Raw genomic sequence first — 13,058 nt, forward strand, 5'->3', positions numbered from 1 at the left:
CCGCGACCAAGTTGCATTGTCAACGCCATCGTCGTCTGAGTTCCTCGTTCTACTCGTCCTTCGTCCTTCATCCAGCGTCCTTTGCCGCCTGCTTTTTGCTTGCCCGCATTTTACGCTTCGCCGGCGGCCCTTTGTCGGGTCGGCATTTTGGTTTGGGCGCGAAATGATGAAGGGATGAAGGGGGAGTGGCCGAGGGAATCCCGGCCAGAATGCAATGAGCCAAAAGTTGTTTAATGTATGCATTGCCTTGCCCATCCAACCAACCAACCAACCAACCAGCCAGCCAACTCAGTCGAGGGCAGAGTTGCGGTTAACAGCGCGTCGCAACTTTTTTTTGGGGGGTGGGGGGAGGGGGTTTGGATTTCCACGGGGGGCACAAAAGTAACTTTTCGCATAGTACGTAAATTTCCGGATATTTTTTGCAGCGGACTCCCCGTTAATGCTGAGCATACTTTTAGGTAGCTTAGTGGCATTTACACTAATTTCAACTGTGACTCCCACTGGCGATGGTGTGATTTATTTGCCGGAAAAGATTACTTACTCTGGCCTGCGGTTTTTCCTCCACAAGCCCAACCAAAGGAAAAGCATTTTGAGCCAGCATTTTGACAGGACTCTGCTTTTAAACTCTGCCGCTGACAGCGGAATGGAAAACTGCGAACGAATTTGTAATTAGTTTTACTGCCACTTCTACTCGTTGTACTTGTACTTCGGTTCTATTGAGAGTTTTTCGGGCACGGCTCAGGTTTGTCTTCTAAGTGAAAATTAATTGGAAAACTCGTTGAGAACTCTTGCATTGTGACGAATTGGATGCCATGCAAATGAAGGTTCATTTCGGCAAGATTTGTGGGTTAATGAATTGAAGGATTTTAACTAGCCGCAGCAGCTTTAAAATACACACACATATTTCCCAGAAGCCTTTTGAAGTATTTCGAAGAAACAGAAGCGTTAATTGAAGTGCACTTCCTTTTAATTTTCACCCGGCAAATTGCAGCATATCAGCGGCATGCACGAGCGGCAACCCGACGCCATATAAACAAGCAGGTCCTTCGGCGAGCAGCACTTCCTGCACTTGCCGCTTAATTTCATATTTCGAAACATGACACTTTCACACTTTGGCTAATTTAAAAGCATACAAAATGGTGGCCTGGCTGGCTGCTCGTTTCGTGACGAATGGTGTTGCATGCAGCATGTGGCACAAAAGGCTGACACGGGGATTCCTTTTCGCGGATACGTGTGTGCAGTGATGTCGCTCGTTAAATTGTCGCCTGACACCTCGCTAATGTCATCATCATTGTGCTCACCACTGCCACTGTTGTTGGGTTGCCACGTTGCCAGGTCGGGAGTCTCAGCCACATTATTACTGTAATTATGTTGGCCGTGTAAACGTCATTAGGCGTTTTAGCGACACCAGCCAGCGGAACGTGCCACACAGTCGAGTGTGTTGTTAAATCCTCCTCTTCCTCTCTAGTTGACCTCCAAAATAACAGTGGACAAATTACACCCACTATTGCATCCACTGGATGACTTTTGCACCGCCCTTGGAATCAATTTCACACGTTTAATCCATTTACTCCCTTGCAACACAAAAACAAAAAAAGAATGGCAACCAATGGTTGCCATCAACAGATGTTGTGTTGTGAAAAAGAGAAGAAATTTCCATTACCATTAGGCTGAAAATTTATGTGCTAGTACTTTGAATACATTTCGCTGTCGCTGCTTTAATTGATAGATAAAAATTGCTCACCATTAAACAAATGCTCGCCCGGCCAGGCCAATTCATTTAGCAATTAAAACAAGCTGCGGCCAAAACGAAGAGGAAAAAAAAATGCCGAAGAGTTATACTCCCTGCTGAAACAACAAACTATAAAATGCAAATCAGTTGCATATAAAAATATATATAATTCATTTGTTAAAACCATTTGCCGGCCATTTGGTTGGCGAACCGTTTTTTATGCGCCGCGGACAAGAAATATGTTGTCCTTTTAGGCGTTGACAAATCGGCGCTCACACTCGCGCCTAAAAGTATGCAACAAGCAAAAAGCAGGAGCACAGATGCAAAGCCGAGAGGACCAAAGTGAACGTGGCGGCGAGGCGGGAATAATAATTTTTGGCACGACTGCCATGTTAACATGTCCCCAGACACGTACTGCCAACCCCCAGAAAAACCCCCGGAAAACCCCTCTCACTCCACACCCATTGAATTCGGTAAACATTGCATACTTCCCGGCGCGAGTTTATTATGTAAGAGGCAGGGAAGCAGTATATGGCTGCATTTCATCGCCCCTGTCCTTGTTGGTTGGTGTTGGTGTCCCCAGGCTTACCGGCTGCCCCTGTGGCTTGTAGAACCATTAGTGAACACGGTTTACTGTGATTACCCGGGGCCAACTTCCCCCAAAAGCCCGACAGGTTCACCCAGGGAGAGTCTTCGCATCCGCAATCGTATTTGCATTCGCATTGAAATATATAAATACGTGCGCGGCTTTTGGGGCGGCAGACAAATTACTTTTTAAATGCACTGTAAGCCCTTCAATTGTAATTGGCCGTCGTGCGGTTTGAAACTTTGCCAAAAAAGAGGCAGCTAAAAATCCGAGAGAAGAGAGAAATCGAATTGAGGCAGAAAGAACTTTCAAGTGAGCCGCATTAAAAAACAATAAAAAAAATATTGGGCCGAGCAAAAAGGCTAAGGACTTTGGGGTCTAATGGCGTCACGTTTGTGCCGCCCCGAAAAGTGGCATGCAACATGCGATTGCTGCCAAAAGTGCCGCCTGGCACGAGTCCAGTGCCCAAGTACCCAAGGACCCAAGGACGAAGGACCTGCTCTGGTTAGTTGGCTTGTTAGTTGGCAGCCTGCCGCCGCTTTCTGCCGTTTTGCCTTCTGGCTGCCTGTTGCACTTGCCGTTGCCACTGGAGCACGACTATACTATTCGTTCTGGTTAGGCGTGCTGCCAACATTTCGAGTCCTTTCCAAGGATCCGTGTCTGTGTGCCGTGTTGAATTTTTCATTTCATTTGGCGGCAGCAATTCACTTCAATGGGAATTTCGTGTCGTCGCACTTGGATTCGAAGTCGAAGTCGCAGTCGCAGACATTGTCGTCTTCGTCAAGCGGAAGCGGAAGTGAAAGGGCCAAACAAGTGCACATATAGAGCACATAATAAACGTTCAAATTGACTGAATAACTCTGCCTGGAACTCAACTCTCAGCTTGCCTTCATAATAATTCCCCCAATGAGCCACACAAACCGAGTGTAATTTTTTATTCAACCCAGGCTTTTTGGCCATCAGCCAGCTGACATGAGCCGGGGATTATTAGACAATTAAATTGACGTTAATGAATTAATTTATGAGCTTCTGCGGCTTCTTCGTTCCAATGCCTGTTGCACAGTTCTCGAAGGGCGGAGACAATTAGGACCACAGATTAGCTTCGGTTAATGGAGGTTTATCGCCTTCAATGCTTGAAACAAGCATCATTCCACAGCTCACCTCAGACTCCCATGCATTTTGATGGACTACTTTAGTGTTTAATCAGCCTTAAGACTTAAGCTTCGATAACGAATACCTTGTATGACGGAGATTGAAATTAATTTTGCTGTGATTTGAGAGCCTCTGGCAATGCTGGGTCTTATATTCCGAGCTGCTCATTAAAAGCCATTACAGGATCTCCGTAGCATCTCCGGGCTGAACTAAAGTAAACAGGAATAGTTTCGCCTTGCCAAGGAATCCCTGCCGCACGCCCTGTTGCCTATGGCCTTTTGCATAATCTAGAGTTTCATATTTCATTAATTAAAATTATATTCAAGGCAGAGCAGATAGCCGTTATACTTGAAGCACCTGTTCGCTTGTAGACTCATTAACAGCCCTCCTATACATACATATATATATAAGTGTGTGTGTGGGGTGAATTGTGCAACACAATATCATTGTTACTTTGATTAATGATTTGCAAAATCATAAAAGCTTTTCCACTTCCCTAACCCCTCCTTCTGCCATCCATCATCATCATAATCATCAGCACAGGCGGCAGGAAAAAGGTTTCGCATTACAAAAACGGCCTTAATTAATACGAAGCAGAATGTTACCTAATATTGGAAATGCCTATTCAATTCAAATTGTCATACGTAAATAAGATAGGATACTTTTGAAGAGCCAACGGGGGAAAGTGAAGGGAAATGGGAAGTAATGTGAAGCCTGCCATTATTATGCTAATTAATTGACATCAAAGCAGGCAGCAAGGAAAATGGAAGAGCCTAGCTCTTTGTTAAACGTATTTATATCAAAATCATTGACAGACGACAATAGGCAGCGACAGTCGAAAGTAACGAACGGAAAAGGCGGAAAAGGTGGAAAAGCTGGAAAAGGTTGAGGGTGGGGGGAAAAACCCATAAGCCGCTTTGAATAGAAATGCAAATTGAAGTGCGCGTATGCCAATTATTTTGATATATATTTTTTGTATATAATTATTATAATAAGATAATAATGAGCAGTCGAACAAAGGACTCAGGTGCCGAGGTCCTTTCACTTCAGGTACACAAAAACACACACAGCTCTTGCTGTCATCACAAAATAATGGCCTGTAATAGGATTTCCTGCTCCACCGGGAGATGGAAAAGCAAAAGGAAGGAGCGGAAAAGCCGCCTATAAATATGCAATGCCATGCCACTCAGGTCTCTTGAGCCACCTTAACTGAACTCCTTGTTTTTCCCGCTTGATTTTCCAGGGTGCATCCTCCAGTTTGGTCGTCAAATACGCCGACACGGAGAAGGAGCGACAAATAAGACGCATGCAGCAAATGGCCGGTCACATGAACCTGCTGAATCCGTTTGTCTTTAATCAGTTCAGTCCGTACGGCGCCTACGCTCAGGTGAGTCCCCCACCCCCTTCTCCCCCTCTTCCTCCTGCTATATAATCAGCAGCTTCCCTCTCCCCCGAACTGCAGCAGCAGCAACAGGCCGCTCTAATGGCCGCCGCTGCAACGGCACCCGGCTCCGCGGCCGCCTACATGAACCCCATGGCGGCGCTGGCAACGCAGATACCTCATGGCTTAAATGGCACCGGGCAGCCGCCCTCGCTGCCCTCGCCGACCATGCCCAACTTCAACATGGGCGCCAACACGCCCAACGGACAGCCCGGCGGCGCGGCGGCCGCTGCTGCTGCGGCGGCTGCTGCGGACGGCGTCTTCACGAACGGCATTCCACAAACGGCATTCCCAGGACGTGAGTATTTGCTATTTAATTTACTAGCTGTTTAACTTATTTAAAATTGTAAATAAGCCATTAATAAGAAAATAACTCTATAACTTATTTGTAATTGCAAATAACCCTCATACATCAACAAGATAATAATTTATAAAAATATTTAAAAAGTTAAAATGTATGAACATATTTATGTTCCTCATTCATTACCAAGATAATAGTTCATAAAAAGATTTAAATTATTAATGTTTATGAATGTATTTATGTCCAAGAAAATTTATAGTCCAAAAAACATGTTAATGTTAATGGAAAAAAAAAAAAAAAAAAAAAAAAAAAACATTTCTTTGGATTTTTGGCAGGGGAGAAATCATAAAAATATACAAAAATCGACCCAGAAATCGAAACCAAACTAAGTATGCATTTAATTAGAGAACTACTTCGCAATTTAAAATTGAACTCGAATTAGGGAAGTTATGGACTTCCAAGTTCAGAAACTTGTCCATTTTTTTATTGAACCCATATTCAATTTTTTATGAACTGCAGGAATCCTCAAAACATTAGTACTCATGCACTACTTAGTTACATATACTAACACATTATCCATACAAAAAAATCAGACTTATTGAGTTTCTAAATATTCTCTATAGCCACTGAACTACTTCTTGCAGATCCGCTGCACTTGACCATACCGCCACAAGGTTTGCCAAACGGCGATGCTGCTGCCCTGCAACATGCCTTCCCTGGTCTGCCACCGTTTCCAGGAGTTGGTAAGTGTTGGCCAGCCAGACTAGAATAAGTTTTAATCCTAAGTATGAGATCGAAGACACGCTTGGCGGCAAAGGTGCCAAAACCTCAAGACAATAATTTATTGCCATTTGCTTAAATTACGAATGTCATTGAGTGTCCATTCACCCGAAAGAACATTTCTGCCGAGTCACTTAAATCGCGTTCAGTTACACATTTAGACCATAATCTGCATCATCCATGGCATTGTGTTTCATCTTCACCACCATCATTTTCATTAATAGCATCGGGTTATGTTCCAATGAGCCCAACCACAACAGAAAAAACAGCCCAATCATTCATAACTGTTTTTATCGAATAATTAATAATTGTTGTGTCATGCCATAAATATTTATTGTTAGTAAAGTGTTACATAACTCTAATTTCAAGCAAAAAAAATTAACTTGTTTTTTATCTTTGTGCAAGGGAAGCAGAGTACCTATTGCAAATTATATCCGATACAAATAAATTTGCACTTTGTACTGGCTTCCGATCGTTGGCTTTTATTTTATTTAGTTTCTTTCTCTTTGATTTTATAAAACCTAGAGATTTTCCTTATCAATGCGACGAATGAAAAAACGATTCAGTAATCAGCGTGTTGTTCTAACCCCATTCTCAAATCCAGTCAATTTACTAAAGACTGGCTAACGACATTTAGTTTGATTCTTTAGAGATTTGTTTCATTGTCTGTTGATTACTAAAATATGAGAACTATTTTCAATATTTAAACCATATATACATATATATATATATATTTATACGTATTCTTAACTGTTGTGTTGTCTTTATAAATGTTTCGGAATTTGTGTAAAAACCAAAAACAAAATTATTTATATATAATGCAGCCTTTCCCGCCGTCTATGGACAGTTTCCACAAGCTTTACCACCTCCCCTAGCGGCGGTTGCACCCACTCAGCGTGAAGGTAAGCTTTTCATTATAATTTCGTTGATCACTCCCTATATCCCTATATATCCCCGATCCCATCGATACACGTTCGTGCGTTTGTTTCAGTTCTTGTTAAGCGATATTGCATTTGACCTCTTATCCAGTATCGAATGATTTCGGGCCAATGCAAATACCTATCTGTTTACATTGTACATGTTTCTCCCGATTCTGAATTTGTTTTTGATTCTTTGTCATCGTAAACATGCTATATATACACACACACCCACACACACAAACACTGAGAGAAAGTAAGAGGTATCTGCTTCGATCTAGTCAGCAGTAATTAATTTTATTTTTTGGGCGGAAGGAAATTAAATTTAAAACAAAGGCTCATAAAAATTAATTACTTTGCATACTGTGTTTCTTTGGTCCTTATTTTATTTTGATAAACATTTTATCCCTTTGCCACCGCCCACTGCCAAAAAGTAGAAAGGATACAAGGATACTTTATTCCGGGTTGGAAGGGGTTTTCAACCCTTTTTGGGGATGGCGAGCAAGGCGTAAATCGTTTTTAATGGCTGCATTCAACGGCATTTTATGCGATCGTAAAAATTACATATAAACTGCTTAAAATCATATAAAGACCGTCGGCGTATTTCGAAGACATTTGCCCATAAAATTTTATGTTTCTCTTTCGGTTCGTTTTGCTCATCTTTTTGCCTTTCGTCAGAGACACAAGTAATCCATTGTCTTCCCGTTAAGCAGACTGTATGGGCGTGACTGTACTACCTCTGTGTGTACGTGTGTGTGTGTATGTGTGTGTGTGCCATATTCATTTGTGTTTGTGTGTGTATACTACCTATATGCTAACTATAAACCTAACTTGAGTGTAAAGTTCGTTTGATTCCATTTCGATATCTGTGCGCCGTAGTCTGTTGTTTCTCTGTGTATCCTATAGACCAACCTGCATGACTTACACCCAGTTATCCAACACACACACACATACATAACTATCATGTGGGTAAAGCTAAGCTAAAGACCTAAGTATATATTGCCAGATTCATTAGCCATCTCTAGAGTATATGCGAAACCCCTTAAACAGTTTGTCATTTAGACTGTTCGTTTGCTCATGGTTTTGGTTTTGGTTTCCTTATTTTCGCCGACTTATATTCCGCCTTAGTTTTAGTTGATTCGTTCAGCAAACAAGATCAGCCACAGAACACAGACCACAATATGAGTAATCAGATCAGACCAAGTCAAAACTAAATCGAAATCAATGCAAACAAGACAAGAACAAGCAAGCAGACATAACTCATAAAATTATGGATTATGATTTTCCTCATTATTAAATTTAATTTGTTCTCTACTTTGTTTCTTCTCTTTTTGAAATGTCTTCCTTTAAGATTTTCTGATGTTCCCAGGATGTTCGATATCCGGACCCGAGGGCTGCAATCTCTTCATCTATCATTTGCCGCAAGAGTTTGGCGACGCCGAGTTAATGCAAATGTTCCTGCCCTTTGGCAATGTGATCAGCTCCAAGGTCTTCATTGATCGTGCTACAAACCAGAGCAAATGTTTCGGTACTGTTTGCTATACCCTCTACTTTTTTATTTCTTTTAACTGAAATCATTTATTTCTGAACAGGTTTTGTTTCATTCGATAATCCCGCCAGCGCTCAAGCGGCCATTCAGGCCATGAATGGCTTCCAGATTGGCATGAAAAGACTGAAAGTTCAATTGAAGCGGCCAAAGGATGCCAGTCGACCCTATTAACAATCGGAGTTCCTTAAACGCAATTCACAACAACAACCAATCGGAGCAACAACATCAGCCAGAGCAGCATTGCTGCCAACAACTACATCATTTCCCGCAGCCACGCCCACATCGGCAGCAACCACAACAGCAACAACAACGGCCCACTATAATAACTTAAACAGAAGCTTTAGGCCAACGCAACAACCACCACCACCGGAAAGCTCCACCCACAATGCCCATATGCCCTACACGTTTGCCAGCTGGCGCAGCGGTACATATTGCTATCGCAACAACAATAACGACAACAACAACAACTGCAGCGACAACAATAACAACAACAGCAACAGCAATAACAACAACAACAACAATAGAAGTGACCCAGAGTCCCAATGCAACGATCCACCCAACAACACCAATTGCTCCAAAGTGGAACTGGTCGAGAAACTATTCATGTGGCAACAGCAAAAGCGAAAGGCCTAAGTGCAACATCAAAAGTCAACCACAACAGCAACCACAACAACTGCAGCTACAATAAGGAGCAACTATTGATGGGGTGAGCAAGAGCTATAGATTAATCAAAGACTTTAATATACTATCAAAAAATTAAGTTCTACGAGGTGTTATCCTTTTAAATCAAAATATCATTCATGCAAATCAACGATATAACAAACAAGTCAAATAATTTGTTGTTTTTTTTAATAAACGAATACAATTAAAACCCATTTTTAAAAAGATATTAAAAATATAATATAATATTGATAAAACAGGAAATATTTTTATTTAAAAAAGGCTTTCAATTTTAATTACTCTGTTCAAAAATGTAGTCATAATTTTTAACAACAATATTATCTTTTAATTAAATCCATTCTAGATTTTAAACATAAATACTCATTTTTATATTTCTCCCATTTCAGATGGTCGTCAGCCATGCTATGTGAAAACGATTATAGAAATTAAACACATGCAAAGCGTATGTAAAAAAAAAAAAAATAAAAAATAGTAAACAAGAAAAATGTAAATTAAAAAAAGAAAACACCTTAGAGCTGAAAAATTGAATAGATTTATATATATAATATATTTATATATATTTATCCGATTATACATTCAACTGAATGCAGTGCAGCAGTACATACAAAATAATGAGAGAAAACCAACAAAAAACCACATACAAAATTATAAAATTGAGAAAAAACAGAAAGAATGACAGAATTTTTGCCAAAATATCGATTTAATAAAAGTATATATTTATAGAAGCAAGGAACAAACATTGATATTGATAGTTTTGTTAACAACTAAAGAACATTGCACACCAGTACACTCCCACACAGAACACAAAACTTGAGACAAAAACTGACTGGCAAGAGACCAAAATTATCTGGGTTTTCAAATAAAAAAAAAAAACAAAAAACAAATAAATAAAAAACAATTAAGGACGTTAGGAGCAGCAACCATTTTATATGAGTAATCGGTGATGGGAATTTATAAAAAATTAACAAATCTGCGCAAGGAAAATTAGTTGAAAAAAGCATACACAAAAGAAGAACTATTAAAACTGAATTTGTTAATCTGATGATGAACTTGATCGGAGTTTACAGTTAATCGAGTAATTAGAAGGCGGCAGTTAAAGGAAAGGGTTAAAATATAGAAGGGACATAGAGGATGTTAGGTGAGATTGAAGAAGACAAGGTAGGTCTGGAACTTTTTAGCATTTAGTGGTAAGCAAAACGGCAAAGATTCAACAGATGCATAAACAGATTATATGTACACATGAAAAATTAACACAAAAATTCGAATTTAATTAATTTTAAGTAAAACAAAACGGATATAGGAAGTTAGAACTAGACGGGACAGAGCAAGCCACTTAATATGCGACATGCTTTGAGGGCCAAGTCCAACCCCCCAAAAGGGTTCGATCAGCCTGACCACAAGCAAAAATATCATTTTTTATAATATATAAATGAGTACTAATTTTAGAAATATTATAATATGGATTTGTTAGAACTATTGAAGAGAATCAAAGTGAAGAAAGCTAAACAAAAAACATTAAAAAGAATAATAAAAACCAATATCTACAGCGATCATTTATTTTGGCCTATATTCTCTAAAGGAGAAAGTTCTTGTACTTGTTTAAAACTGTGTTTTATTCGATACCGTTTGGTTAAAAATTTTATTAAAAATCGTAAACGATTTTATAGAATAATAAACAAAATTTTGAATAAAATCAAACAACTTTACACTTAAACTTAGCTGCTTTCAACAAAAACAATTACAGGTACTTACAGATATACATGCATATATATATATATATATACATAGAAATATATATAATAAAACAAGAAAAAAAGGAAGGAGGAAATAAAAACACAAAGAAATGAAGATGAAATATAAATAGGGCTACTGAAAGAGGGGAAGACATAACAAACATTTTGCTATGAAAGTATTACTATAAAATATATACAAAATAGATATACAGAACAGCAGAAAACTGAAAGTTTTGGCCACTTATTTTCACAACCAGCTCCGAGAATGAAACCGAAACAGATAAAGAATCAGATTCCGATCAAGTTGACCATAGCGCGCCCTAACCAACTAAGCAAACTATTTAACACTAAGCATATATTAATTATTATTGATTGTTATTATAAACGAAAAAAAAAACTACCATTAGAATTTTTATCACAGTCAAAAAGAAGCAAGTATTTTTTAGCAAAACTAGAGAATTTATCACGGCCTATTAAATTTATTCAATATTCTTTGTTTTGTTTTATACACATACATAGGACAACACCCCGCACATCTACACAGAAATCTAACTAATTAAATTTGTCATTATAAAGAAATGCAAAAATGAGATCTTTATCCGACATTAACTCAACTGTCTGTTGAATCGAATCTTTAACAATTTAGCAGCAAAATCTGTACAAAAGCAAGGATACGAAGAGAAGAAGGACCGAAAAGTCAAATCTACAGCTAAATATGCCAAAAAATAAGATTATGGATAGAAAAAGGATAAAGAAAGGAGGATGGAAGAAATTAACAATTATTTAGAGTTTGTATAGTGAAAATGATAAGTTTAGAGTCGCCTAGTCTGTGGGTCCTGCAGAGGAATCTCCATCTGTGGGACGTATTTGATACTAAAGATATAAAATTTAAATATTAACAAATATAAATATAAAAAATATAAGAAATATTTAAATATGAAAAGAAAATTGTTATCAGAGTTAAAGTTACTTTTGTTACCAGTGCAATAAATACTTTTGTGCAGATACTATTGGGTTCCCTCTTAACCAATATCAATTTCAACTTTAGTTACAGTTTAAATTTACGTTGTGACTATTGCCAATCGGATCAGTCGGAGACAGTATTAGAAATCTGGGCAAATAGTTTATGGGACAGAGTGAGGGGAATATTATATTCAACTTCAAATCGAGTTAATCTGTTTATTTTTCTCCTCTTTTTTGAATCACAAAATGTTAAGCCTCGGCAGGAGTAATATTGTAAATATAGAAAATGAAACCTAAAGGCGGATGAAAGTCCCACACTGAGAAGAAACGAATGAAAATGGCAGTTATTTAACGACACATACATACAAGTATAATTATATACCTACAAACATACAAGTACATAACATATATGAAAATTATCAAACTGATTTTAGCGCCTATTCAAAAGTAGTTCAGCCAGACACACCCAAGAATTTTGACAGCTTTGAATTAAAATGCTAAACTAGAATTTTACTTCGGAAAAACTCATCCAAATACACGAATACACCACATGTATTTACGATCTTGTATGAATCGATCTAGTCAAATTCAAGTTAATTATTGCATAATGAAAATTAAACCTTAATGAAGAATAAGAAGTATAAAAACAAAAAACCAAGTCAAACTATTGAGATAATAATAATTTACTATTATTATGTACTATGATTATGATTAACGAACTATGATTTATCTATGTATTGAAAATACGAACACAAGTATTTAAATTAATATATAAAAAATTATTATTACAATTATTATTATTATATGCTATTATACAAACATTTTTAGATCATATACACTATACTATGAAACATACGGAATCAAGCAAAATATAACATTTTGTGCTAAACTGATTTTGGCAAAATTATGCAAATTATATACCAAGAGGAAGGATACTAAAACCCTAAATTATCTTAACTATTATTTCTAAAGCATAACACACAATAAACTAAACTAAACCAAGAGAAGCAGAACAAATAAAAGAGAAAACAAATTGAAAAACAAAAATACAATGAAACCAAACTTGTTTTATTTTCTAATTATTTTCCGCGTCTGTGACATCCGGCTTTTGATTGATTTCAATTGGCAGATACCAGGACAGACTAGGTCACAAACCCCAAAACAAATACACACACTATCCCAACCCCAAAAAAAGTGGACTGAGAATTTGGCATAATCCCCTA

At 38.1% G+C, this 13,058-nt stretch overlaps 1 protein-coding gene across 17 annotated transcripts in view; it reads left to right on the forward strand.

Annotated features, from left to right (window-relative positions):
• Positions 1-12,882, forward strand: part of LOC108095412 (CUGBP Elav-like family member 4) — a 138,515-nt gene extending 125,633 nt beyond the window's left edge. For 4 of the 17 annotated variants that reach the window (XM_017196514.2, XM_017196503.2, XM_017196507.2 and 1 more), the window contains 7 exons: positions 4,714-4,857; positions 4,933-5,209; positions 5,857-5,955; positions 6,817-6,894; positions 8,279-8,437; positions 8,502-9,164; positions 9,526-12,882. In XM_017196514.2, coding sequence (XP_017052003.1) covers positions 4,714-4,857; positions 4,933-5,209; positions 5,857-5,955; positions 6,817-6,894; positions 8,279-8,437; positions 8,502-8,629 — 885 coding nt within the window. In that variant the 3' untranslated portion in view covers positions 8,630-9,164; positions 9,526-12,882. Of the gene's footprint in view, positions 1-4,713; positions 4,858-4,909; positions 5,210-5,835; positions 5,956-6,816; positions 6,895-8,260; positions 8,438-8,501; positions 9,165-9,525 lie in introns of those variants that run through there. The other 13 variants (XM_017196501.2, XM_017196513.2, XM_017196505.2 and 10 more) reach the window with 5 other exon arrangements.
• The last annotated feature ends 176 nt before the right edge of the window (positions 12,883-13,058 follow it).

The sequence above is a fragment of the Drosophila ficusphila genome, unplaced genomic scaffold (assembly GCF_018152265.1).
Source record: "Drosophila ficusphila isolate 14025-0441.05 unplaced genomic scaffold, ASM1815226v1 contig_286, whole genome shotgun sequence".
In the NCBI taxonomy this organism is placed as follows: domain Eukaryota; kingdom Metazoa; phylum Arthropoda; class Insecta; order Diptera; family Drosophilidae; genus Drosophila; species Drosophila ficusphila.